This window comes from Natator depressus, chromosome 5, assembly GCF_965152275.1.
Source record: "Natator depressus isolate rNatDep1 chromosome 5, rNatDep2.hap1, whole genome shotgun sequence".
NCBI classification, from domain to species: Eukaryota; Metazoa; Chordata; order Testudines; family Cheloniidae; genus Natator; species Natator depressus.
In genome coordinates, this window is record NC_134238.1 from 98,484,225 (window position 1) to 98,511,386 (window position 27,162).

Consider the following 27,162-nt stretch of genomic DNA (forward strand, 5'->3'; position numbering starts at 1 on the left):
GTTGCAATGGTGCTTTTAACTCCATAATTCCCTGACCCTTGCTCTTCTGCTGTAACTACTAGACTATTTATTCTGTCTTTCAAATCTACCCAACTTTCTCTTTAATATAGAAACCACTTTTACTTATCTGGAGGCACGCATTTCAGAGAGCATTAGCTAAATGTCAGTGTTCTATTTGCTTTGGATTTGCAGTTGTGCAGAAATTAGACACTGAAGTACACTTTGTTATGATAAAGGTTTGGTAAACAGGGTGTACCTTCATTTTATACACAACACACACCAAGGCAAGTGTTGCCAGAGAAATGAAGCCTGATGTATGGAGTCTCAGGAGGTAGACACTGCCACAATCCTGTTGATGTTGGATCACATTAAAGCAGATGTTTCCTGTCAACTGCTACACTTTCCCCAAAGTACATATTAGTGTATTCAAACAATCACTTCAACCAAACATATGTCAAGGGCCTCTATTTAAACATTTTAACTGAATTCTCTTGTAATCCAGTGTTCCATTTGTTAGTACCGTATTCCTAAGCAACATTAAGTCCTCTGGATTACCGCTTCCTTCTGTTTAAGTTTAATAATACACAGTGAAAAACTATTAAACACAGCTCCACACACAGAAGAAAACACATTGACATGGCTGCATCTAACTTTCTAAATCCTTTGGAATGTTTCACATACCATAAGGGGTCTTTATAAAATAAAAGGAATGGTTCAAAGGTAATTATTTACGCTAAACTGTGGCTGGTCTTCATGTGGCTGCACCATAAGGACAGCTGTGACTACAGAGAGGAACTATGGACTGCCCACCATCACCCGTTAGCATTGCCTCCATAAGAGCTGTCCAGAATCACAGTCCCCATGTTCTAGACGTGTAGGGGTACTACTGAGTTGATCCTCTCCCTCTCTGAGGAGACAGCACCATGGCTCCGCCCCTCCCATAAACTGGACAGTAGAGATGGTTGGCCAACTGAAGCATATATTCACACACACACACATCCTCAGTGCAACTGGGTAGCTCTACAAGGCCTCCTGGTGCTTTTCCTCAGCCAATGTAACAAGCATTTTGTTACTTCATTATTCCGATGAAGTGAGCTGTAGCTCACGAAAGCTTATGCTCAAATAAATTGGTTAGTCTCTAAGGTGCCACAAGTACTCCTTTTCTTTTTATTTTATACCTAATCATTCTAGTTGATACCAGGAAGAAGAGATATTACTTATTACTATAGATAGGCAAACCATTTAGGATGAAAAAAGAATTAGCCCAAATTGTCTTTCATCCCCTCAACAAAATCCACACTTTTTTTTTGTAGCATGGATCAGTTTAGAAAGTCCCTTTCTTAGGATCTGATTCCACTGAAGTCACTGAGAGCTTTGCCACAAACTTCAGTGGATGCAAAATCAGGCCCTTATTCCTAACTTCTCTTTTTTACCTTGACGCTCTCCCCACTGCTGCTTTTGCTGCTCCGACCAGACCCAGCTACAGACCCTGGCTATCATCTTTTTGACTCCACATTCTCTCTTGACATGCATATCCAGTTCTGCATAACATTTCCAAGACCCAGACCTTTCTCTCTTCTCATCCTGTAAAAACTGGTGGAGAGAGACTATCATTTTAAGAGGTGCTGCAGTTCTGTCTTTTGTTTATGATGGTAGGATAATTAATATATAATTACAGTCACAGTGCAGAATAAGGGAATACATGTGTTATGCTCTGGTTTTATTCATCATTTTGATTATAGGGATAGGAGATGGCAATGTTGGGTTATCACTCTAATAACAATTTTCATGTAACAGAATATTTTTAAAATATTAAAAAGTGTGCTCAACCCTGGCTCTCTATTCCATCAAGTTTCAACCCAGAGAAATTTTTCTCAGAACATTTCTAAATGCCTGAATAAAGGAAACACTGAGGCACCCTTAACTATAGTGGTCCTTCCAGGCACTTCCAGGCAAAATAATGAAATATTGCACTAATAACCTGACAAGCCAAGTTAAATATGAAATGGCTAGTAGTATGTCTAGCAGCCCTTTGCCAAACCTCAACCATCTTCTCCCAAAGCAAGATGATGCTTCTAACTTAAGAGTGAATTGAGGGGGGGAAAAACAATTAAAATCCCCCAGAGTGTTATGATTATAAGTGGTAAGCATTTCATAAAAAAGCTTTCCAAAGCCAAAATCTGATTTGGACTTCCAGGCTGCACTCTTGCTCTTCATTGCCATGAGCCATGTGTTTAACGTGACTGGAAGCTTGAGTTTACAACAGAATCACCAGTTAAAAGGATGTTATCCAGAAATATATGCTTTTTGTTGTCTCTGAGTTACAGGTTAAGATTTTTTTCAATTTCCTCTTGGAATTAGCTGAGTGAAATGTCAGGTGCAGTGCCAAATAAGGTTGCAAAGAGATTTATTCCAGCCTAAATCCAAAAGATTTAGACCACAATATTTTACAAAGATTTAAGTCAGAAGGTTGTACACTTATTAGAGCCTTCCTGAAGAATAGCAAAACCCTTTTTTAAAGGCTAGTGTTTTCCAACCACTGTAACTATAGTGTGAAAATATTTTTGTCACATAATTTCATTTATCGTGGAATCATGAGTCTCTATTATTAAATCCCAGCTGCATATGTCTGAACTTAATGTTACTAACTTGTTCAAGAACAGGTAGATCTGTTTGTTAGCCTACAATGTTCCTTCTCCTCTCCAAAGTGCTGTTTCTGCTCTCTTAATGGGTGCAACAGATGCATTCAAGAAAGACTAGCAACCACTGTTAGTGTGTTACAAATGTGTCCATTTTCCTACCCATTTCTGAGCATGCTTTATTTCAAAATTATTTCTGAGCTTCCAATGCTAAAGCTTTGAAGTACATAACACAAAAAAATAAAGACTATTGATTGACAAAAGGAGAGTAGAAATTCTTTGATTTCTTGTTTTTTAAAGTCTTCCTCTCTGTTGCTAATAATGTCCTATTGTAATTCTCCCTCTGACAACAAACTTGTTAACCTCTGGACCTTTTCAGGCACTGGCAGTTGCCCATACTCAGAAAGCATATGGCTCTGAGTTATCCTGGAACATCCTTTCCTCTCAGTTATGTCTTTTATGTCCCCAGTCAATCATACTAATGACAAACTGCAAAAACATGGAGGTATTACATACATATTAAAGGATCAGATTCAAAACTCATTTACACCAAATTAAATCTGAAATAAATCCACAATGTTAATGGAGTCACATGAATTTACAATGGTTTACCACTTAGTGGCCATGAGAATGCCTGTTCTCACTTTCAGGTGACATAGTAAACAAGAAGCAGGCAGCATTATCGCCTGCAAATGTAAACAAACTTGTTTGTCTGAGCAATCGGCTGAACAAGAAGTAGGACTGAGTGGACCTGAAGGCTCTAAAATTTTACATTCTTTTATTTCTGAATGCAGTTTTTTTGTACATAATTCTAAATTTGTAAGTTCAGCTTTCATGGTAGAGAGATTGCACTACAGTACTTGTAGGTGAATTGAAAAATGCTACTTCTTTTGATTTTTTATAGTGCAAACACTTGTAATAAAAAATAAATATAAAGTGAGCACTGTGCACTTTGTATTCTGTGTTGTAACTGAAATAAATATATTTGAAAATGTAGGAAAACATCCAAAAATATTTAAATAAATGGTATTCTATTATTGTTTAATCACTTGGCAACCCTAATTACAACTAGTGCAGGGTGAATAATTTATAACAATTTCTTCAACAAAGTTTGTTATTTCTTCTGTTAAAATCACTATCCAAAAATTATTCATGATTTCAGCAAATAATATTAGTTTCCAGATGGTTCCAGTTTAAAATTTGCTTTCCATGAGTATTCACACTAAGTTTGTTTCATTATGTAAAAGTGACCATAAAAAGGGGCACAAACAAAGTTTACTTGAAAAAACCTGAATGAATATTCACAGAAAATGTATTATGCTATCACATTTTTAGCACAGAGGATTCTCTGTGGTGAACCTCTGCTCTCAAACAATATAGATGAAAAGTGTATGTTAATTACAAATGCAAGATTCGCTTTGTGGACACTGAATTCTGATCTTGCTGGATCAAGGAGGTGTCAGGAGAGACGTGGAAGCCTATTTTAACCAACACCTACAAGGCCATCTTGGAGCTTTTACTCTTAAGCCTTAACAATTCATATTTCTTATAGTAACTAACAGCATATGACACAGTAGTCATCTTCTAAGGACAGGCATGAGATCATTTCCTCATCTTCTGCCAGCACTAATGTTCATGGTATACACTTTAATTACCCCTGGTTTCCTTTCCCGTGCATGAGCTCACAAACAGTTTTATGAGTGAATACGAAACATGGTTCTATCAGAGTTGTCCCCTGAGTATGGCAGGCCAGCCCACCAGAAAGGCATAAAAAGGACCAACAAAAAAGATATATTTGTTCATTCTGTACAGTCTATCTCCCACAATAGACAAAAAGTTACATCTTTTAAATATTAATTTATTAAGAATGGCAATTTCTTCTCTATTTACATACTAAGATAATAAAGATTAATATTAAATGCCATATTTTTCCCTACTCCCATGTAGAACTGCACAAATTGGATTTTTAGGTTCTCTTTTGTGACTGTACAGGGAATGCACTTTGCCTTCAAAAAGGCAACACCCTTCCCAGTTCTATGATCATGCACAGGCTACACAATAGGTGAGTTTCTTTAGTTTTTCTTTCAAGTTAGCCATTTAACCCACAACAATGGAATTAAACATGCTGTAAACATACAGGGCTTGATTCTCTACTTTCTTCCACCCATTTTACATTGGTATAATTCCATTGACTTCAACAGAATTGTTCCTAACGTACATGGCTGTAAATGAAATTAGAATCTGGCTCACAGTGAAATCTACATAAAATACCACTTCCTTAAGTAACCCCGGTCTTAAAAACCACTTCAGAGTATGCACAAAGATTTCAGATACAAGTTTTCTAAAACATTGTAAAGATTGCCTCTTCTATACAACCAATTTTTGCTGTAACTTGGGTGGTCATTTAAGGCAAGTTTCACTGTAAAACTTGGAATCAGTGATGGCTGGGCCATTCATTCAGGGAACTCTTCTTTGGAAAAGGCATTTGTGATATTGCTTGCAGTGTTCCAATGCACGTACTTAGCACACACCTGGAAAAGTGATTTGCAGTAGATAAAGTAATGACCATTTATTATTAAGCCTCAGTTCAACTTTAAAGTCTAGCTTGGCGTCCTAAAGAAACGGTTTCAACATGTGCACTCAGTAAAGTAGCCCTTTAGAAAAAAAAAATCACACATATTAATCAGGACAACACACTTGAACCACTGGATCTCAGAGCTCTAGCAAGTCAGTAAGAGCAATCAAGCAATTTAGACTGTCTTAAGCCACCATGGAAAGTGGAGAACTAGAGGACTCCAGCTTCTAGCACTTGTAGTCTTTCAATCTTCAAGGAAAACAAAAACAACCCTAGAGCAAAAGCAAACAAACAAGAAACAAAAATCACATGCACCATGTATGCAGTAACTAGACCTAATGTTAATAAACATTTGTAGGAATGGCTGGGAAAATATGTACATCTTTAACTAACTTCCATCATTATCAACCACTCTGTTCTATTTTTTAAAATAAGCCTTAGCCCCATAAAAATAACACTGGTAATGTTGAAACAAATTAAGCAGTAACTCACTTGAGACCATCTGGAAACCAACAGATCAAGTAAACATGGTCAAGAATCTACGTCAACTGCTGAGAGTGTTGCTGAGGTGGACTTCAGTACGTTCATAGCCTCTAATACATTTAGCTACTACATGCGTGCGGGGGGGAGGGGGGGAATGTGTTTAAAATGTCCTAGATATCCTGAACTGTAGGTCCAACATGACTCTTCTCTATTTCCTTTTACTGAAACCATGGTATCTCATGAAAAAGATAGATTCCATTTTACCAAGGGGAATTTTCAGAGACCTGCATAGAGTGTGTGTTTGGGGCCGGAGAGGGGGAAACCTGAAAATACTGCGTAATTTCCTTAAAGCCTCAACATTTACGTACAGTAGGGAAAACTTCTCTGAAAAATCCATCAACCACCAAGGGCATGTGAACTGTCAACTTTAAAAGCCGTTGTCAGTTTCAGAAGTCCCATGAGTAGGGACCACACTGTATTACTATCCTGGGTTTTTGGATTGCCATTAATCTTTTCATGCTATCAATATTTCATTTTTAAAACAACTGTTTCCCGACTAGACACCATTTGGTATAGACAGCCACTTATTTATCAGTCCTAGGATAATATATGCTGCCACATGAGCTTGGTGAAATTTGTTATGGGTTGTGTTAAATCCTCATTCAAACTGATGCCCTTCATTTAAGATAGTTATAAGAGACAGTTAAGTGGGCACACCTAAAACAAGGTCTAATAGAGTTTGCCCAGAAAGTAGCACCTTGTGGGCATCGGGTTCCACTTAGTATTGAGAGCAGGTGTGTGGGTAGGTGGGGGAGAGAGAACACACGAAAACTGAGAGCAGACAAGAACAGACAGAGAGGCAGAGGCTAAAAAGCACAAAAGACAAGCAGTAACCTAGGAGCACAAAGTGACCCTGGGAAAAGCTGGAGAGAGTGCTTTTGGACAAGGTGTGTTGACTAAAGAGACTTGGGGCTATAAATTAAAATACTGCTCCTTTTGTTATTAGTTCCTCCCACGTTCAGAGAAGCAGAATTTTGTACATTTCTTGTAAATGAACAAGACGGCATCAAAGAGAATACCAGACTCCATCAATTTCTACTTCCAACTGGAAAACCCCAGGGCTCCAAAATTTGACTAGCTGCTTGCCTTGAAAAGGGGCAACAATATCAAATATTTAAGAAGTCACAACTAATGTCAAGACCATGGGGATAAAAACAAAACTTGCTCCCTTACCTGTCCAGTGCTGTGCTGGTAGGCATGCTTCTACCGAACCCTCGAACACCCATCTGACGGAAATATGGAATGCAAGAAAGATTGGCAGCAATAATTGCCAGTGAATCAGAAGGGTTCACAAAGAAACCATTTTGACCTAGGATCATATAGCGGTCCTGAAGAGACAAGAAAGAGAAAGTGTCAGAGAGAAATCAGGTGGAGTAGCTCATCACTGCAAGCTTATCATCTCATCTCCTTCCAGCCCAATGAATGAAAATTCCAAGATGCTCTCTGGTTCCAATCTCCTACATGGCATTTTGGTGGGCTTGTGGCTACCCTAGTGTAAGATAATCTTTTTGCTGATGATATGTACTAGCCAGAGACAGGCAGTTAATTTGTATCAACTGAATATTGACAACAGTATATAGCTTTTGTACCTCAATAGCCTCTTTGTCCTTTTCCTCCCCACCTCTCTCTCACCACATATACACCTGTCTTGAGAGGACACCAAGTTATTGCTATAATACTTTGCTGTTTATATTGCTGGTAGCAAGAACACAAGATTTAAAAAACAAAAACAAAACACAGAACTTGTGATTCAGTGCCTGTCTTAAGTGCAGAAAATTCACTTAGCTGAAGCACAAAAGGAATTTTAGAATCTCAGCCAAAATTAACTTCATTCAGTTGCCAGTTACTAAGATAGAAAAAATTCAGCATATGTAAATGAGGGAAACTATCTGTGAAGTTATGCAAACACTAAGACAAATTGGGCCAAATATTTAGAGTCCCCTCAGCCTGGCCTACAAATTTGCAGGGGCAATCAACTGAGGGCACAAATGATATCATTTGGACATGATTTGTGGGAACAACTGCTATCATCTGTGCATGCAAATAACTGCATCCTCAAAATTGGGCCTATTATGCTTCAATGTCTAACAGATGCACTAGCAAAGATGACATCCTTGACCCAAAACCCAGATTGGCTGTAATACTTACTCCATCAGCATCAAAAGCAGCTCCAAATCCATATTCTCCTCCTTTCATAGCCTCCAGCAGGGTAGTTGCGTATGTTAAGTTTGGGTCAGGAAGTTGCCCACCAAAATCCTCCAGAGGAATACAGTTTATTGCAGAATTTGCAGGAGCTCCTAATTCATCACACAGGACTTTCCTTACATAGGGTCCCATAACTACAAAAGGAATTTGCAATCGATTTTCAAGAGCATACACACTTCAAATTCCAATATTCACAACAACATGGAAATTTAATAGAAGACTTAACTAGTGCATTCGCATTGCACACACATCTCTGTCATACCAACTGACAGAAAAACAAATATTGCACTGAACACTGTGTAATTCCCCCTCCTCCCTCCAGGGTTATCAGTGGGAACTCTGTTAGCTCAGATAGTAGACATCCATGCTTTTGCTACTGAGTAACTCTGTTAGCTGGTAACAGTAGTAGGCTCTTATCCCCTGTGTTGGTCAACCACACACAGTTATCATACATACTTCGGCCTTGTCTTCACTAGGAAAAAATAGTGTTAGCTAATGCATAGTAATAAACTCATGGTAAAATCCTGGACAAAGCAGTTGTAGTTTTAACATATGTTATCAACGCAAGGTAAATATTAAGGGAACAAACACATTGGGAGTGTTTACCTTGAGCTGATAACACACATTAAAATTATAATTGCCTTGTCCGCATTATTTTACCACGTTAGTCATCACATTCTAGCTAATGTGATAAAAAGCCACCTTTTCCTAGTGTTGATGCACTTTCATTATGCACAGTTTGACCATCTAAACCAGTAACTAAAATTTTACTAACTCCATTCCTCAGCCACGGAATTTGTATTCAAAAAATCTCTTGAGTATTATTAAATATTAATGCCAAATCCCCTACCATCAAATCCCAGAAAAAAATCTTAAATGAAAATGGAGCTGTTAAAAATACAAACTGCATTTCTTAGCTAGTGATCGTGATGCACAGCCACCTGTCAAACTGCTCCTCTCCACCATTCTCTTCTAAATAAAGAGAGAACAATCTTTTAAGCTTAATGCTCATTAAAGGAATCATAAATAAATCTCAAGGTTTTCGATATCTACTGAACAACATCAGTGTAAACTTTCCTGCACCTTGACCTGAAGAAGGTCGTTCAGTCGCCATATCCAGCCTTCTGCCTCTGTTGAGATGACCAATGAGTACAAATTAATGTAAATTGTAATGGTATGTTCATAATATTTATTATAACTGTGCATAAAGAACCCATAAAAATTCAGACGGCGATGAATTCACTAAAATCCTGCAACAGATTTGAGTTAGTCACCTAAAGATGAAAAAGTCTCTCTCCACACACACACACACACACACACACACACAGAGTATATCTTTCTTATTCATAGCCTTCAATTACATAAAAGGTCCATATCTTGTAATTTTAAACACAATATGCAATGATTTATAAACCACATTATAATTTCTGAACAAATATGCTATATATAGACTGTAATGAACAATTACTATCAAGAGAGCACATTCCTTTAATAAGTTCTCTCTTTTTTAATATGCACTGTGATACTTTTATTCCACAAGCTGTTTTTGCTACAGTGATCAACCAAATCCTCAAAAAGAAAAGGAGGACTTGTGGCACCTTAGAGACTAAAAAATTTATTTGAGCATAAGCTTTCGTGAGCTACAGCAGTGCATGCATCCGATGAAGTGAGCTGTAGCTCACAAAAGCTTATGCTCAAATAAATTTGTTAGTCTCTAAGGTGCCACAAGTCCTCCTTTTCTTTTTGCGGATACTAGCACTACATCATAATAAAATACCCTGAAATAGTTTACAGTATTGGGTATGTTTTAACTTTTCTTGCCACAGAGACTCACGGTCCTACCTCCATTCATGGCATCAATTCTTATCTTAAGCTGATTGGGTCCAGTCAGCAAGCTTCTGATCATGTTAAAGTCAAAGATAGTTCGAAGCAGATTGAGGTAGATATCCACTGAATCCACTATTTCAACTGGGGAAATAAAAGAAATTACTAGAGTTGATCACATAGACAGATGGACAAACTGAGCACTAACCTCTCTCCAAAGACACCTAAACAATCCATTTACACACTAAACAAGACCAGATCATGCAACACCTCGGAATCAAAAGCTTGATCCAAATTCTACTTAAGTCAATTGAAAGACTCCCATTGATTTCAATGGGGTTTGGATCAGGCCTCAAGTCCCGTGTAAATCAATGGAGCTTTGCCTGCTTAAGAAGTGCAGGACCAGAATGTATTAAGGGTCTGTATTACTGTGAATGTATTTCAATAAAATACAATACTTAGAAATAAAAACTTTGTTTTACATTCAAAATATATTTTGCCAACTTTTTCCGTTGGCATCAACAGATAAAAATGGATCAAACTAAACAGGACTGGTCTTAAAGCTGTGAAGGTATTGATCATCCTAGAGAAGAACGACACCAAGAAAAAGGCAACCCACCAACTGAAATTTGTCTTTTTATCTGACTTCCCAAGGTCCAAACTCGGGGGGTGGGAGGGAGGAATTATAAGCCAGCATCCTGCTCTTTCTCCTCCGCTGCTGCCTTCTCCTCACTCTGCCAAGGGGGCACCAACCACCCGAAGGCAGCACCCTCTGCCCTGGCACCACAAACCTAATCCCAGCCCAGTGCAGAGGAGGGGCGCATTTGAAATCAAGCCTGCCCTCCATTCACTCTGCAGTGACAAGTGATGGAGGGGTGGGGAAGGTAGGGAGCTGCAGCATGGGGCTGGGGGGAAGACGGAGCCTGTGCTGCCACCACTGGGGAAAAGATGCCATGTCCATGCACTACTGCCTGTTACAATAGCAACTCCCTCCCGGAGATGAGGAGGAAGGGTGGAGAGCAGAGCTGGCTGTGAGGCAGAAGGGGGGTTGTCCTTCTTTTGTGCTGTTTCCTTTGCCCAAAATAAACAAATTGAAAATAAGAAACCATAACCTTTTTCTTTATTTGTTTGCAACCTCCGCAAGAGTGAATCTCTCAGTATCTGTATTATTTGGTATATAAAGTGCCTGGAGCATGATCCTTAGCTAACTAGCAAACAGAGTGTAGATCCTGCCAACTATGCCACTCTGATGCTTCCCCGGGGGTACCCAGGGTTGTGAGGCACCTCCCTAGCACCTCCCCTTAGGGTGAGGAAGCCTTGTCTGTGCCTGTTGTGGGTCTATTCACATCAGCACTAGCCTCTGGTAACACAAGCACTGCCTTGGCCTCTGTACAGGTTAGCAATAGGCACACACCAATCCCTGGGTCCTCCAAGCATCCCCCTGGAGTGCCCACCCATGATCCACTGGACCACTCACAGCATTCCCAGATCAGCTCCAAAGGGAACAATACACCCTCTCTTACCAGTTACACCTTAGATTATGCACCAGTTACACCTTAGATTATGCCTCCATTGATCACACAGCACTCAGATATGTTTATAGTAAAAACAAGAAGTTTATTTAACAAAGAACAGAGATTTAAGACAAAGAAAGTAGAATTAATGGAAACAAATGGTTACATATAAAATAAAATCACACATGCTTTTGAGAGCTAAACTTAACTAGCAAGACATTTCCCTATCTCATAAAGGGTAGCTCACTCAAAGTCTCTCTCCCAGCAGCAAACAGCTAGACCAGCTGTGATCCTCCATTCATAAAACAAGCCCTGCCTGTCCCCTCAGTGAAGGATGCAGAGTGAGCCGTGGTACCTACAGTTATAGTCCAAAAATCCATATTTTTCACTATAAATCCCTCCTGCTGGTTTATTTCTTTCTGTAAACTCCCTCTCTGGAAGATTTCACAATCCCTTCATTAGCATTTAGCTCAAACTGCATATGGGCATCCACTGTGAACCATATAGTACGCAGTTTACTAATTGCCAGACAGACAGACATCTCTTTCCTGAAAGAAAACTTGACTAATCACCTTTTGGTGACCAGCCCCAAGTCACAGACCTTAAGAACATAACTTTCAGTATATATCCATAACTCCTTACATATTATCCCTACATACATATTTTCTAATGATTATGATGATCAATGTGACACAGGCTTTCAGTAGAGACTTTCTGACACTCTTTGTTGAATTAGTATGTAGATACCCAGACCCCAGTAACACTTATGCACCACTGTGCCCTCTGCCCATTAGTACCAAGCGGTCCCTGGGTCACAGGGGAGCAGGCCTGGCTGTGGGGCAGAGAGAGGAAGACCCTAAAATTCCTTCCCTCAAGGAAGCCTGAAGCCAGCTGGGAGGGGGGTAAGGGAGATGAGGCTCTGGGAAGGGTATAGAAAGGGGGGTCCCAGAAAGGGGTGAGCACAGGGGCTTGTGGCGCTCCTCTGTAGTTTCTAATGCTCTGTGGTTTTTAAATGGGAAGCTAACTGGTTTGAAGTACTATGTAGAAGTACTCAAAAATTGTCCATCAAGTTGTTTTTTATTGTATATTTAAATTCCAATCTGAAAATTTGCTCCCCTTTCCCCCAAGAAATATCTGAATTGGCACCACTGGCACTGCGACCCTGTGCGCCAAGCAGCAATGTCCAGACTGCAGCCCCAGCTCTAGCCCCAGCCCCAGCCCCAGCCCCAGGGGACAAGACCTGCTGTTGCAGTGTGGGTGCCAGCAGGCTTGCCCTGAAACACACCCACACAGGGGGCCTTCCCAGTGCACTAGGCCTGCAGCCCACCTAAAACATTCCCATGACCCACTGGGAAATGCTGCTGTATGTGACACACCAAGACCCATCTAGGGAATGGGACTTATTTAACACATCAGGCCGAACTGTACAGGTATCCCATATACAAGCCAAATGTCTCATTCCTTCATAACTTACAGAACAGTTTAACAACAGGACATCCTATCCAACTTGGCCATTGGGATTACTCTCATGCTTAAAGTTAAGCATGTGCCAAATCAATGCCTTAGATATTAACTAGTACACTTAGACCTGATCTCATGTGGTGCTGAACCACCTCCATATTTGGAGTCTGAGAGTGGAGGGCATGCCACAGCTCTCAGGCATGAACCTTTTCAGAGGGGGAAGTGTAGTTAAACACCACTCTAGCTGGGGCTATAAGAGTGTCCCTCTGGCACTTAGAATTGTTGAATTGGGGCCTATCTAGCAAATTGCTTTACGCATGTGTTTGACTGTAATAGAATGGATACTCACACTTAAAGTTAAGCATGTGCTTCAGTGTTTTGCTGGACTGGGGCTTTAATACACCAACTCTTAGCCTCAAGCTTCAGAGGGGTAGCCATGTTAGTCTGGATCTGTAAAAGTGGCAAAGAGTCCTGTGGCACCTTATAGACTAACAGACGTATTGGAGCATGAGCTTTCGTGGGTGAATACCCACTTCGCCGGTGAAGTGGGTATTCACCCAACAAAGCTCATGCTCCAATACTTCTGTTAGTCTATAAGGTGCCACAGGACTCTTTGCCTCAGTTTCCCCATCTGTAAAAATAGAGATGAGATTTACATACCTATTCTGCAGGGTGTTGTGAGGATTAATGTTTTTAAGGCACTGTGAAGAACAATCTAAGCACTGTTTAAATACTTACATTATTGTCATTCTGTGGCACTCTTTTTATAAACAGAATCTATGGATTTAGCATACAGTTTGGATAAAAAGACAGACTGGTACCTCGGAAAGGTTTGAATTTGTTCTCCAGATCAAATTCTTGTCTTCCCAGCCGAGATAAGTCAACTCTGAGATCGGGGCAAATGGCATATTCTTCAAGGGTTTTGCTGATCTGATAGATTTTGTCTGAAACGGTATCTGGGGCAGGTCCTGGAAGACAAACATTAAGAAGCTTTTTTCTGACAATGGCTCACTTTCCAAATACAAAAAGAATCTGTTCTCTATTGTAATCGACTGCAAACCGCTCTGATGCGCTCAAAATAAATAAGCCCAGAAAAAATGGCTGGAGTAAAATACAGATTTTTTTTTCCACTTAAAGCAAAACACAGAGTTAATACATTTCTGTAAGAAATAGAACATATTTTTCTGATTTTTTTTTTTACTAATAAAAAACATCATACAAATAAATCATTTTCGGGGGGGGAGGAGGGGAGGAAGCCACGATCATTTGGATGTATTGCTAAAGAAATCTGCCACTCATGGATACTCTTCAGTAAATCTCAATGTGCGTGTTGAAATAAAACTGGTATTTCATGAGTTGCTTATCCATTTTTGCAAATGCTGCAAAGATGTGCTTAAAAAGTCAAAAGTAAATTCAGGTCCAGGATAGCAGAGTGCAATGTACTTCTTCTGTCCAACCCAGTTCAATTTTGACACATGTATGAAGCTCAAATATCTGAGAGTTTTAAATAACTTTATTGCCCTTTGGCCTAAATTTAAAAAAATGCATTTGGTTCACCAGTTTTATAGTAACATTTACCTGCAGAACATCTCTGACTGTTCAACAACACACATTTGTGTTAGAAATTCAAAATTCCTTAATTTGTTAACATACAAATTGATCTGGAGTAAACATGTTAATCAAAGAATATAATTCACATCGCAATTGTATATTAACTGATTTGCTAGTTTTAAAAACTAGGTATATTTTAAAGAGATATACTATAGCTCAAACAGAAGTCATGGGTTTAATGCAGAAATTGCTAGGTTAGGTTCTGTTGTTTTTTTATACAGGTCAGTTTTTATTATCACAATGGTCACTTATGGTCTTAAAATCTATGAATCTATAATATTAAAGCATAGTTCTGCTCTGAAAAATGACTCTTTCTGCTCCCTTAAAGACATTGCTTCAGCACCTTCATACACCTCTTTTACTTCTAATTGCACACCATTCCCAGTAATGTTGTTGAATTCAGTGCAGCTTTGCCATACAAATTAGGGTATCAATCATGCCACATAAGGTAAGTGTAATGCACAATATTCTACAAGGGATTGTGGTAGCAGTACAGACAATGATTGCTTAACTTCTTGTTATAATACAATAATTTAGCTAGGAAGAGACCTCTGCTCATTTCATTCCAACCCCTCCGGAGAGTCAGGACAGATTTCATTAGTCCTAAATCACTCTTGATAGATGGGTGTCTAGTGATAATATTTCCAGCTAAAGTGATACCACAGCCTCCCCTGGCAGCTTGCTCTACTGCCTAACTGTTCTCATAGTTAGAAAGTTTTTCTTAATACTTAACCTATATTTTCCCAGCTGCAACTTAAGCCTATTACTTTTTATTATGCCCTTGTTGACTAATGAGAATAATTGGCCTGTCTCATCTGTTCTTGAGGAGAGTTTTATTTTTAAAGCTTAATAAACTATATGGATTTTGCTTAAAATACCAAAGCAGGCAAAAGAAAAAAACTCCAACTGTTACACATCTGTCAAGCAGATTCTCGGGGGAGAGGATTTAAGTTTGCTGAGACAGTGTGTCCAGTGGTTAAGGCATGGGACTTTTGTGCTTTAGTCCTGACGCTCCCACTGACTTGATGTCTGATGTTAGGCAAGCCACTTAACCTCTCTGGGATTCAGACATGGGCTATGCACAAAGTTGAACTGGTTTTACATCACACTTTTAGTGTGATGCAACTGATGTGCGTAGAAAAGCCCTAAGTTTCCCCACCTTGAACATGAAGATAATAAATAAAGCTGGGTAAACAAACTGATATTTTAGCTTGCTGGCAGTTCAAAAATAAATAAATAATAAATTTGTTTCAGGTCAAATTAAATGTTTCATTCTAACTGACACAAACATTTCATTTTGATCTTGAGCATTTTTAAAAGTTGTGAGGGTTCTATAATAAAACTGAAGGACATTTCTAAACAAGAAGTTGTTTCAAATTGAAAAGTCAAAATGCTAATGTTTGCAAATGTTGAAACAAAATATTGACTTTTTCAGAATTTCCCTCTTTTTTTCGACACAAACAGAAATTCATGAATCATTTCAGTGTCGCCGAATCTGCATTTTTTGCCAACAAATTTCAGTTGAAAATTTTGCCCAGTTCTAATAACAACATTCACTTTTGTAAAGGATAGGAGATTTTCAGATGAAAAAGCACTATAAAGTGCAAAGTATTATTAATCATTGTTATGATGCATTATGGAAGCATAAAACAAAGTAATAATATGATCTTTACAGGTGACTGTCCATGCTTAAGAAAATGAGGGACTAGACTGACAGTACTAGCTAAAGTCTCATCTCTTGTCTACACACAAATTATATCACTTTAACTGTACCAGCATATTTAAAGCAGTACAACCCTTTGTGTGGGTGAAGTTATACTAGTTTAAATGTACTTATACCAATATAGTTTGTTCCCATACAGGAAGACAAGGGCACAGTCCCTTAGGTGCTTTTGAAACTCCCAACCTTAAAACAAATGCCAAGATATGTATGATGGAAATGTGAGTAGAATAGTACTCCATAATGTTAAGTTCCATAAAGTGAGTGATTGCTCGACTGGAGCAAGGTGTCTCAGGCTGCAAGTTTTTAGTAGTCTTCTAATAAGAAATTAAAGTTAAACTCAAAGAATTGGCCACCTGGCCCTTTAAACTTCAAAACAAAATACCAGTCTCTAGTTGCACCACTTAAGTGAAGATGCAGTCTGATGGTTAGGCCCTGGCCCAGACCCAGGCCTGGGGCTTTGTGTTAGGACTGAGATTTTCCTCTCCTACCACAGCTTCACCCACCACTTCCCCTTTGATAATGCAGGCAAGCCTTCTTAATTTGAACTGGTGGTTCCTGATTGGCTGTGTCCTCCTCCCAGCCCTTCTAGGACCCAGTCTTGTTGGTACCCGAGACAGAATGGCTTTTCTAAGCAGGAGGGGTGCCAGGGTGACAAATCCTCCAGCAGGGGGCAGAGTAGACTTGGTACACCCTATCACTAGGGCCCTACCAAATTCATGGTCCATTTTGGTCAATTTCACGGTCATAGGATTTAAAAATCATAAATTTCATGATTTAAGCTTTTTAAATCTGACATTTCATGGTGTTGTAATTGTAGGGGTCCTGACCCAAAAAGGAGTTGTGGGGCAGGGTCACAAGATTATTGCAGGAAGGCTGCGATACTGCTACCCTTACTTCTGCGCTGCTGCTGGCGGCAGCGCTGCCTTCAGAGCTGGGCAACTGGAGAGTGACGGCTGCTGGCCAGGAGCCCAGCTCTGAAAGCAGAACCACTACCAGAGGCAGCACAGAGGTAAGGATAGCATGGTATAGTATTGCCACCCTTACTTCTGCGCCGCTGCCTGCAGATCTGGGCCCTCAGTCAACAGCTGCTACTTTCCGGCTGCCCAGCTCTGAAGGCAGCAGCGCAGAAGTAAGGGTGGCATGGTATGGTATTGCCACCCTTACTTCTGCTCTGCTGCTGGCAGGGCACTGCCTTCAGAGTGGGGCGCCAGACCAACAGCTGCTGCTCTCAAGCTGCCAGCTCCGAAGGCAGCACAGCAGTAATGGTAGCAATATTGCAACCCCCCTAAAATAACCTTGAGACACCTTGCAACTCCCTTTTGGGTCGGGACCCCCAGTTTGAGAAACACTGGTCTCCCCTGTGAAATCTGGTCTTTTGTGTGCTTTTACCATATATTATACAGATTTCACGGGGAATACCAGATTTCATGGTCCGTGACGCGTTTTTCATAGCCATGAATTTGGTAGGCCTATCATACATCCACTGACAGATTAAGTACAGTCTAAAAAACAGGATGACAAATCCAGCAGCCCTTCTGTACATAGAACACGTATTGACTTCAGAGGGAGCTGAACTAACTGAGAGGTGTAGGTTCAGGACATATTAGATTTTTTTTTCCATATAAAAATATATATAAACAAAACCTCTCCTAATATTGAAAACTATTTAGCATTCTACTAACACTGAAAAATCCATATAACAGGAAAACAAATAGTTATAACAATCTGGCTATCCTTATCAAGTGTGACAAAGCTCTGTCCTTGCCTCCGTGGGTCCCGCGTTTCCTGGTGGATTTCGCTAGCCTCAGAGACTCACTGTGACCCTCCACGTAACCCTTCTCCCTCTAGAGACAAGGGTCACAGTCTACTGAGCCATTTTCATCATAAGCCAGCGAGGGAGGTGAGGAGAAGTTATCTTTCCTTGCACAGTCTCTGTTGTCTCCCAGTCTCAGTGATTAATCAGGGGACAAAGGGGGCGGGGGGGGGGGAGCCCGGACTCACCCTCTACTCCGGGCTCCAGCCCAGGGACCCTAATAATATCAGCTATGGTAGCTGACCTTTTTGAAACATGTACAATTCCCTGGGCTACTTCCCCCATAGCAGCTTTCACTTCCTCAAACTCCACTTCACCCTTACCTCAGGGCCTCCTTCCTTGTGGCTGATATGGTGTGTGCTACTCAGCCTCTCCAACAGCGCAACTTCCTCCCACAGCTCCTGACATGCACACCCACCTGACTAACTAGGAGGCTTTTAACTAGTTTCAACCAGCCCGATTGGCATCAGGTGTCCCAATCAACCTAGCCTTCTCCCTGCCTTCTGGAAAGTTCTTAATTGGCCCCAGGTGTCTTAACTGACCTGGAGCAGCTGCCATTTCACTTATCCTGGTACTAGGGATTTGTTTAGCCTGGAGCTAATAGATCTATCTCCCACTACTTTTCTATAGCCATCTGGCCTTGCCCCATCACACAAGGTATTTCTACCTTTCTGAGATACAGTGATGTAATGTGTTATAAAAACACCTACCTCCATTGGAAACATTAAACTTGACTCCAAATTCTCCTCCAGGTCCTCCAGGACTGTGACTAGCTGTTAGAATAATTCCGCCAGCTGCTTTGATCTTTCGGATAATACATGAAACCGCAGGTGTGGATAAGATGCCATTCTGGCCAATAACCAATCTTCCAATCTAAATGAACCAGAAAAATAAGTCTAATTACATTTGAGTGATGCTGGCATTTCATCTCGGAATGATACCAACTTGCTAAATAATTATACCTATATATGTATATCTAATATATAGAAACATGACTCAATTCCCAACGTGGCTGGAAGCCCAAGACATATAATGCCAGTATTTAAGCTAGCTCTGGAACAACTACTGTATAACTAAGACTTCTGGAAGTTAAATCTGTTAGACCCCTGCTGATGACAGACAATGTTTTGAATTCTATAGTGTGAAGTAGCCATATGTAGTCAAACTGGCGACTCCTCGCAAACATATTTCTTTCAAAGATACAACTTAAATTAATATATGATAAGGCTGAATTTGACCTTCACCTTAAAAAATATGTAACCCTCAGTAAAAATTCATTAACTTCACCTGTGCAATTTGCTGAAATACTTAATTAACTTACACAAATTGTAAAGCATTTTTGCATGACTATTTCATTATTTAGATAGCATACTTATACCTAAACATGTACAAATTAGACTTTTTAGACACTATTGGCCAAATTCTGCTTTCAGTTACACAGCTGGGAAGCTGGAGTAACTCCACTGGAGTCTATGAGCAGGATTTGGTCTTAAGTAGACAGTAAAGCAGGGACACCCAAACTTTGGAGGGTCACACTGGCCATTTGCCAAGAACAATATTTAGGCTCCACTCCTGCTGTTGGATTCACACGGGCAGAACTATGCACCTACACAGAGCCCCAAGGAAATCCATGGGGCCTCACACAAGTGCAAACGTCAACTGTGTGGATCCGATTGCAGGGCTGGGGCTTTAATTAGCATAATCGAGAGCAGATAGCAACTGCCTTTCACGAAGTGGCCTTTCAGCTGGATCAAGGAGATCATGGCATGCTAGGGCCTACATCTCTGTGAGTCATACCTCTATATCGAAGATAAGGACACCAATGCCCTGGCTGTAGAACACAGTGACCTGCATTTGGCCTGCGGGGTCACTCTTTGGCTAGTCCTGCTGAAAAGAGTGTGAACCCCAAGCTATATTTGAACACAAGAAGTTCCTGTCCATTCTTAAAATACAACAACTTTTCAGGGGGCAGTTATTAAACATGGACTCAACGCAGTCAGTATTAAGTGAAAATCCACCCCAAGGTTACAATTTCAAAAACCTTATTCTCATCCCTAGACGGACACGACAGTTTCAGCTCATTAGAAATATAATCCAGGAATCAATCATAAATATATGTACAGGCATTTTATAAAAGAGTTCTATTCAATGGGAAACAGGCAGATGATAAAATCAGTGGGAAGAGGTTAATGTCACAGACAAATAACAAGGCATTTGCATGTAGAACATTAAAGGGATGTTGCCAGCTTGTTTTTTTTTTTTTTTAAACTGACTCATTTTAAAAATGCCAGTGAGTGTCTCTCTGAAAGAAGAGGTACTACAAGGGAGTACAGCTCCCCCTCCCCTGCTAAAAGCAGGAGAGCTCTGTCTCCTGTCCCCTTCTCTGGCTTGGGGAAAGTATAAATAACCTATCCTCACTAGCTGCTGAAATGGGAACTCACCAGGCAGGAGACTGAAGTGGGAGCAATTGAAGTTCCTGGGGCTCCCATCTTTCCTACCAGCATGGGAAGCAGCAGCAGCATACAGTGAAGTAGAGATGTCCCTTATCTTGTCTCCTCTATATTAAGATCTGTTCCCTCACCTGCCTCCCTCTCCCCTCCCCTTCCCTCCCACTCTAAAGGCAGAGAAGGACAGAAGAGGAGACATGCTTCCCTTAGTTTGCCCCCCTTAGCTTGCCCACCATTCCATGTGGAAAGAACTGTCATGGCCCTGTCAGCTCCCTCTCCCTGCATGGCAGTGCACAGTACGTGCATGGAAGACTGAATTTTGCAGAGACAAAGGGGAGAATGTGGGGTACAGTAGGATTGAGTGGTTGAGGAAGGAAGGAAGGAAGGAAGGAAGGAGAGTACAGAACTAGAGCTGGGCGGGAAACAATTCTCCAATCTCATGAAACATTTTCAGAATTTTGGAAATGTTTCCCATTCTGAATTAAGATGAAAAGTCAACATTTCAAAAACGTTCACAAACCAAAAATCCAGGGGGCAAAATTGGTTCAGGTCAATTGAAAAGTTTCATTTCAATAATTTCAACATAGTTTTATATTTGAACGAGAAAACCAAACATTTTGATTCAAAAAATGTTAAAATGGTACGTTTCAACACTTCTGAAATTTTTTTTAAAAATTGTGTCAAGAAATTTGTCAAAACTGACCTTTCCTACAAAAAATTGCTGAAACTGTATTTTTCAATTTTCCAACCAGATCTATACAGAAGTGCCTAGAGGTAAAAAAATGGAGAGTGCTGCATATGGAGAGGAATCGAGAAAGTGGAGAACAGAGGGCAGGTGTGATGGGGTGTAAAGTGGTGTATAGCCACCTGACATAAGGAGAGAAGGAGAATTCCAAGCCTAGAGAGAATGATGTGACAACGACTGAGTCCAGAGTCACCTGACACAAGGTCTGGGAATTATTTGTTGGACTTTTGTTTGTTTGACTTTCCATTACCCTGGAAGGTGGGGACTTAAACATGACCTGGCCAGAGGGCCAAGTTACAAGACAAGAGACCACCGCAGGACTGGAGCGATGGTCGGCGGGGGCACTAGAGAACACAGAACTGCTACACCAAATCCAGCCACAAGGGGGGCAAGCCAGCAGTCAGTCTATTCTTCCACAGGAAGTTCTGATGGAGGAAGTGGTGGAAAACTTACTCATAGAGATGAAAAATTAAAGAAGAAAAGAGAGGTAGACAGACGGGATGGGCAAAAGACTAGGGCTGAAATCCTGGAACCAGAATTTCACCCCCAAAACATTTGAGAGGCATAGTCCAAAACACTTTAAAGGTTGCTAGTATTAGTGAGACTTTTCCTTCTGAACAAACCCTGGTTTTAGGTAATGAACCTCAGAAGGTTGTGAGAAAAGTATACGAAGCAATGTCTCTTCTTAAAGGCTTCAGAGTAGCTGCCGTGTTAGTCTGTATCCGCAAAAAGAAAAGGAGTACTTGTGGCACCTTAGAGGCTAACAAATTTATTTGAGCATAAGCTTTCGTGTATCCGATGAAGTGAGCTGTAGCTCACAAAAGCTTATGCTCAAATAAATTTGTTAGTCTCTAAGGTGCCACAAGTACTCCTTTTCTTCTTAAATGAAAATTCATGATTAAATGGGAAATGAAGCTGTCACAGCTTTTCAAATCAAAGTTGTGGGCACCATCATGTCTTTATTCTTTTTCAATAGCATTAGTTAGAGCTGCAATAGGGAATTGTAACTCATGGTACAGTATCAGACACCAGTAAAGTGAGCAGGATAGCAAGTCACTTCTACTACAGATGTTGGATACACTGTATTCCATAAGGAACCTTGCTTCCTGTACTCTGGTCCTGCCTGAAATTCTTTCAGCAGAGATCCTTGGTTATATATCACATTGGGGAAAAAAAGTTCCCCAGCTTTTCAGTGCTAAGCACTCTGGAATTTTGTATCTTGGAGTATTTGAACTCTCTGAGGAATGTGACAGAGATAATTGGATGCTAATTCAACTTTTGCTACTGGCTGCTAGGTCAGTTATTTGTAGAAGGTGGAAAAACCCTGACTCTTCATTCATTTTGGACCCAGTTCAACAGGCTGGGACCATTCAACTCTATAAAATCTGTGCAGCTGTACTTTGATAAGGCTTAGAAATTCACTCACCTAATGTGTGCTTCTGTGGATTATTTTAGCAAAAAACAGATTATGTAAATTGGAATGTTCAACAGCTAAACTAAGCACAAGATACTTTTTTCAACTCTTACAAGTGGTTTGACACTTCTTTTTCACTGTCCATCACAGCTTTGTGCTTTTAAACTGTTCAGAACATTACGTTTGATTAACCGATCTTTCTATCTTGAGATTTGATTTGGATATTAACCTCACATTCCCCCCACAATTTTATGCTGCTGATATTCATGGAGACTGTACATGTTTTTGTTGGGAGAGGGGGAGGGGGAGGCAGGGGAAGAAAAAAGATTTCAAAGTTGTGATTATTAACTATAGAAAGTCTTCAAGGAGTGTTTTATTCCTTAACAAAATACATATCTACCCTACTAAAACTGGTTGGGGAAAAATATCCTGCAGAAAATATTGATGAAAACAAAAATAAACAAACGCTTTTGTCCCCAAGCAAACAAAACAAAAAACCACACGTGTTGGGATTTTCATTTTTTTCAACGTAAAGTCAAAAGTTTCCATGAAAGCAGACACTAGCTGTGAAAATGTTCATTTAGTTAAAATCCCAATTTTCTGTTGAAAAACAGTTTTTCAACAGAAAATTGTTTTTAACCAGCCATACTGGAAGCAGAATATGTGCATTTAATATGAATATGATACTGAATTTTGTATCTGCTTAATAGATGTTTTGAACAACGTGCTTTCTATTTCAGCTTCATGAGATCAGTCCTTCCATACATGATCCTAAAACTGAGTAATTAAAATCAGCCTCCACAAATGTGGAACTTAGTGCAAGTACTACATATAAACACAGCTGGTCATTTGTGCTATCAGCAAGAGAGTGGGAGAACACAACTTTATTTATTCCTAAACCTTACAGTGAGTGTCATTTGTGCATGTTGTTGGAGTTACATGGATCTATTTGTTTTTGTGGGATTCTCTCAGACGCTATCAGCCTTTGAATTAACTGCATCACTGCTGGACTCCCCTGCAACCTCTTTCAGATGGCAGAATAAAGCAGTCTTCTTCCAAGTGCCAACATTTGAAATGTTGTCACTTCACTGCTGATTAACAAACTATAGAGGGCAGTACTAAAAGTACATTTTTTCCAGGTTGGACCTTTTAGTTCACTCAATGTGAAACAAAACGGATGTTTCACTAACTGACAAAAGCTACTTTATGGCCGTATAGTACTTTCCCCACCTTTTAAGGCATTCTGTGATCCTCAAGTGAAAGGTGCTATATTATCATTTCCTTCATTCAACAGTTTGGGAATTCAAACTGCTTCACGAACACTTTCCATTTTCCCTATGCTTAACTGCTGAAATACAATCCCTCTGGGACAGAACAAGGAAGCCCTTTTGCCCTGCAAAATAGCTTCCACTTATTGTGGCCTAATTTTTGACAGATGCTTTTTTTCCCCTTAGAAAACAGACAGGCTAAAAAACTTCATCTACCAGGAGACAAGTTGAAACCACCAGAATCTAAATAAACATTTCAGACCCAGGTTTGCCAGAGGAAAGGCCAGCATATTTACTGCTAGCATATTTACTGCTACAGCTACTGCTTTATTCCACCCAGTACCGTGCAACTAATTATAAGCGGAAATAGAGAAATATTCTGAGTTGTTTTGAATTAGATTCTGTCCTTTTATGGCTTCTTTTCTGTCTGTCAGGCTGCTTTTAGAAAGCATGCCACTTCTCTCAAGATCCTTATATTGGTGTTGTCACTTAATCGCAACTGCCAAACAACACTGAGGGGTTTGAGAAAATACACAGAATTGCTTGACAGATTGCAACAAACTTTCTGCTAGCCTCCACAATCTTTATGTATGAATATTTCTTTAAGGAACACAGAGGCATGTGGAAAACACATATTAAAAATTGTCTGTTTTGCATCTCAGTCCCCCCCCCCCTTTATTTAAAAACTAATGAAGCGGGTAGAAAGGCTGCCATCTATGGCAATGACTCAATCTTCCAACTACAGCTGTCAGAGATGTGTGCCAGCTTTTAAACAGAGTTGCATATATACAAGCCAAAGGGAGTTGACAGGAATTATACTTCGCAAAATGCATGAGAACAAGGCTGAATCTATGGAAGTGTTCAACTATGAGTGCATATCTATTGCAGATCAGGGTAGATTACATCAACATATACGTCCAGTTCTATATTCCTGAAGTTTTGTGTTTTGCTGTTTTTGTACACAAAAACAAGTTATTTTAATATTAAACAAAGGAAATATATTCAACATGAATGCACAATTAATGTATTATACAGTGTGATCTTTTTACGTCTTTGTCATTTATATGTATTTTTGTTTACCTGACACTGCAGATTCTATTCTCCCATTGAAATGGATGCTTTAATTCCCATTATTAACATTAATCTGAGTAAATTCCTTACTCTCAGGAAGTAATACAGGCACAGGTGCTGGATCAACAGGTGCTGCACCCCCTGGCTTGAACTGGTTTCCATCATATATGGGGTTTACAGTTTGGTTCAATGTCTCTCAGCACCCCCACTATACAAATTGTTCCAGCACCCCTGAATACAGGCATCTCATTTCTACACTAATTATGGTGAAGTGAATATACAAGTTCTGATAGCTAAATATTTGTGCTGTATATCAATAATGATCCCCCTACAAAGAACTCATCTCTTGAATCCTTGTGTGAAACTCTGAAGTGCCCCTATGAAAAGGCCTGAAGTCTGCGAAGAACTAAGCAGCACTCGTATACTAATCATCCCCATGGAGCCTCTTCACCGAGGTATTTCAGGCACTCCCCATATCTTGTCACAGATGTTGCATGTTGGGTGTCAGAAGCAAACATTAAACTGACATTTAATTCTCTTTAAATAATCGATTCTCAGATTTATTGACCTGACATTTAATAATCCGATTTGGAAGAGTCAAACCGGTGCTCATTTACCCATTTCTAATTAAAGCACAGATAATACGCCCCTCACATCACTTGATACTGCTATGGCATGAAAACCATACCTCTGGCACTCAAAGATTTCAACTGCTGCAAGACTACAATCATTTAAAGTTCTTTATAATACTACACTCCGTACTGTATTCCATATTAGTTTCTGTCATTTTGTATTTAGCATCTGCAGCAGGACAAAGACCAGACTTTTAGCAAACTTAAGGCTGAAAGAATGGCTACCCTAACAAATATTTTGCCAGATTACTTTTAAACATTGCCACCACATGCAGCTGTGCATTTTCAGACAATACAGTAGATTAACATGGAGTCACTTAATGTTTTTTTTATTCTCCCAGTAATCTCTCACATGCTTCAGTCAATTAAACTTGAAAACACATGAAGCAAGTAGATTATGTCCTGAACACTGTGGATCTCTGCTTTCATATCCTTTACTATGGCCTCCCCTGCTTTTGTACGGCCGAGCAGCATGCTACAACGAGGGGCAGAGATAGTATTAATTATTTATACAGTACCAGCAGGGTGCTAGGTTTACATGAAAGATCATGGAAAATACAAACAATGTTGTATTAAAAAGACAACTGGAAAATACCCAAGGCACAATCTAGCACCTGGTTAAAGAATTCAACTTTGAATTGTTGTTTGGGGTCTGTGACAGGGTCGGGCCAGATGGCTACAGGAGAGTAATCCTACTGGGATCCGGGCAGTGGGCGGGCAAAGCCCGCCCACTGCTAAAGGACCCCCCCCCAGCCTAAGAGGGGGATCCACAGGACCTGGACACCAAATAAATCTGGGGGACAACGAATGAAATAACAGGGGCAGGAGTGGGGTCAAAGGGTCAAACGAAGGGAACCAATACCCAAGGCAGCAGGCAGGCAAGTTAAACTGCTAAACTCAAGCATTACTAAGTGTGACAGTACATCCCTCTCTGTGGAACACTGCTATGCAATGGGTGGGGGTGAGTGGAATCACGAACTCCATTGCAGGGTCCCTATCTGCCCATTGAGACCCAGGGATCCCATTTGTAAACTTAAACCTACCATATACTCTGAAACAGGAATCGGCCAACCATCAGCTGCTCACAGCACAACATATCGCAATAGAAATGGGGGGAGGGACTTTCACCCTGGTTCCTTCTGACTTTAGGACACCAGCACAAAATCATTGCAATACTAATGTAAGCGGGGGAATAGTCCTGCTATTGTGAGGAACTTTCCTGGCTTCTGCACTACCGCAGTGAAGTGGGCTAGCGAAAGGATCTGAGTCCTCGCTCCCACTTCCTTTACCCAGTGGCCTCCCTGCCCTTGTGGACTCCCCTTCCACTCTCCTGTCTGGCACAGTCCTCATAACCCCAACAAGGCTGGGCCCAGGATTCCTGGGGGGCTCGACCCCCAACCCTGCTGTGGTCACCTAGGACAGGGGCTAGGGTGTCCCCACTCCGGGGTACTCTCTCTGCACTGGGCACTTCTCTGACCCACTGACCATTACATACAAGTTAAAGCAAATGCTACTAATTTAATCAACAATTAATTTTAAAAAGAATAAGGAAAAATGGGAAAGGTTAAAGGAAACACATCAACCCGCTCTGTGGCAGGGAACTTCACAAACAGTGTCTCTGGAATGTCAGGGCAGTTCACAGTCTGTTCCTTGTAAGTCCCAAGCCTTCTTCTCAGG

At 40.3% G+C, this 27,162-nt stretch overlaps 1 protein-coding gene across 1 annotated transcript in view; it reads right to left on the bottom strand.

The window, feature by feature from the left end:
• Window positions 1-27,162, bottom strand: part of PGM5 (phosphoglucomutase 5) — a 108,906-nt gene that overhangs the window by 74,489 nt on the left and 7,255 nt on the right. Inside the window, exons 2-6 of the mRNA XM_074953286.1 lie at window positions 18,619-18,781; window positions 13,583-13,729; window positions 9,805-9,930; window positions 7,906-8,096; window positions 6,931-7,085 (exon numbers count right to left, since the gene is read on the bottom strand). Coding sequence (XP_074809387.1) covers window positions 6,931-7,085; window positions 7,906-8,096; window positions 9,805-9,930; window positions 13,583-13,729; window positions 18,619-18,781 — 782 coding nt within the window. The remainder of the gene's footprint in view (window positions 1-6,930; window positions 7,086-7,905; window positions 8,097-9,804; window positions 9,931-13,582; window positions 13,730-18,618; window positions 18,782-27,162) is intronic.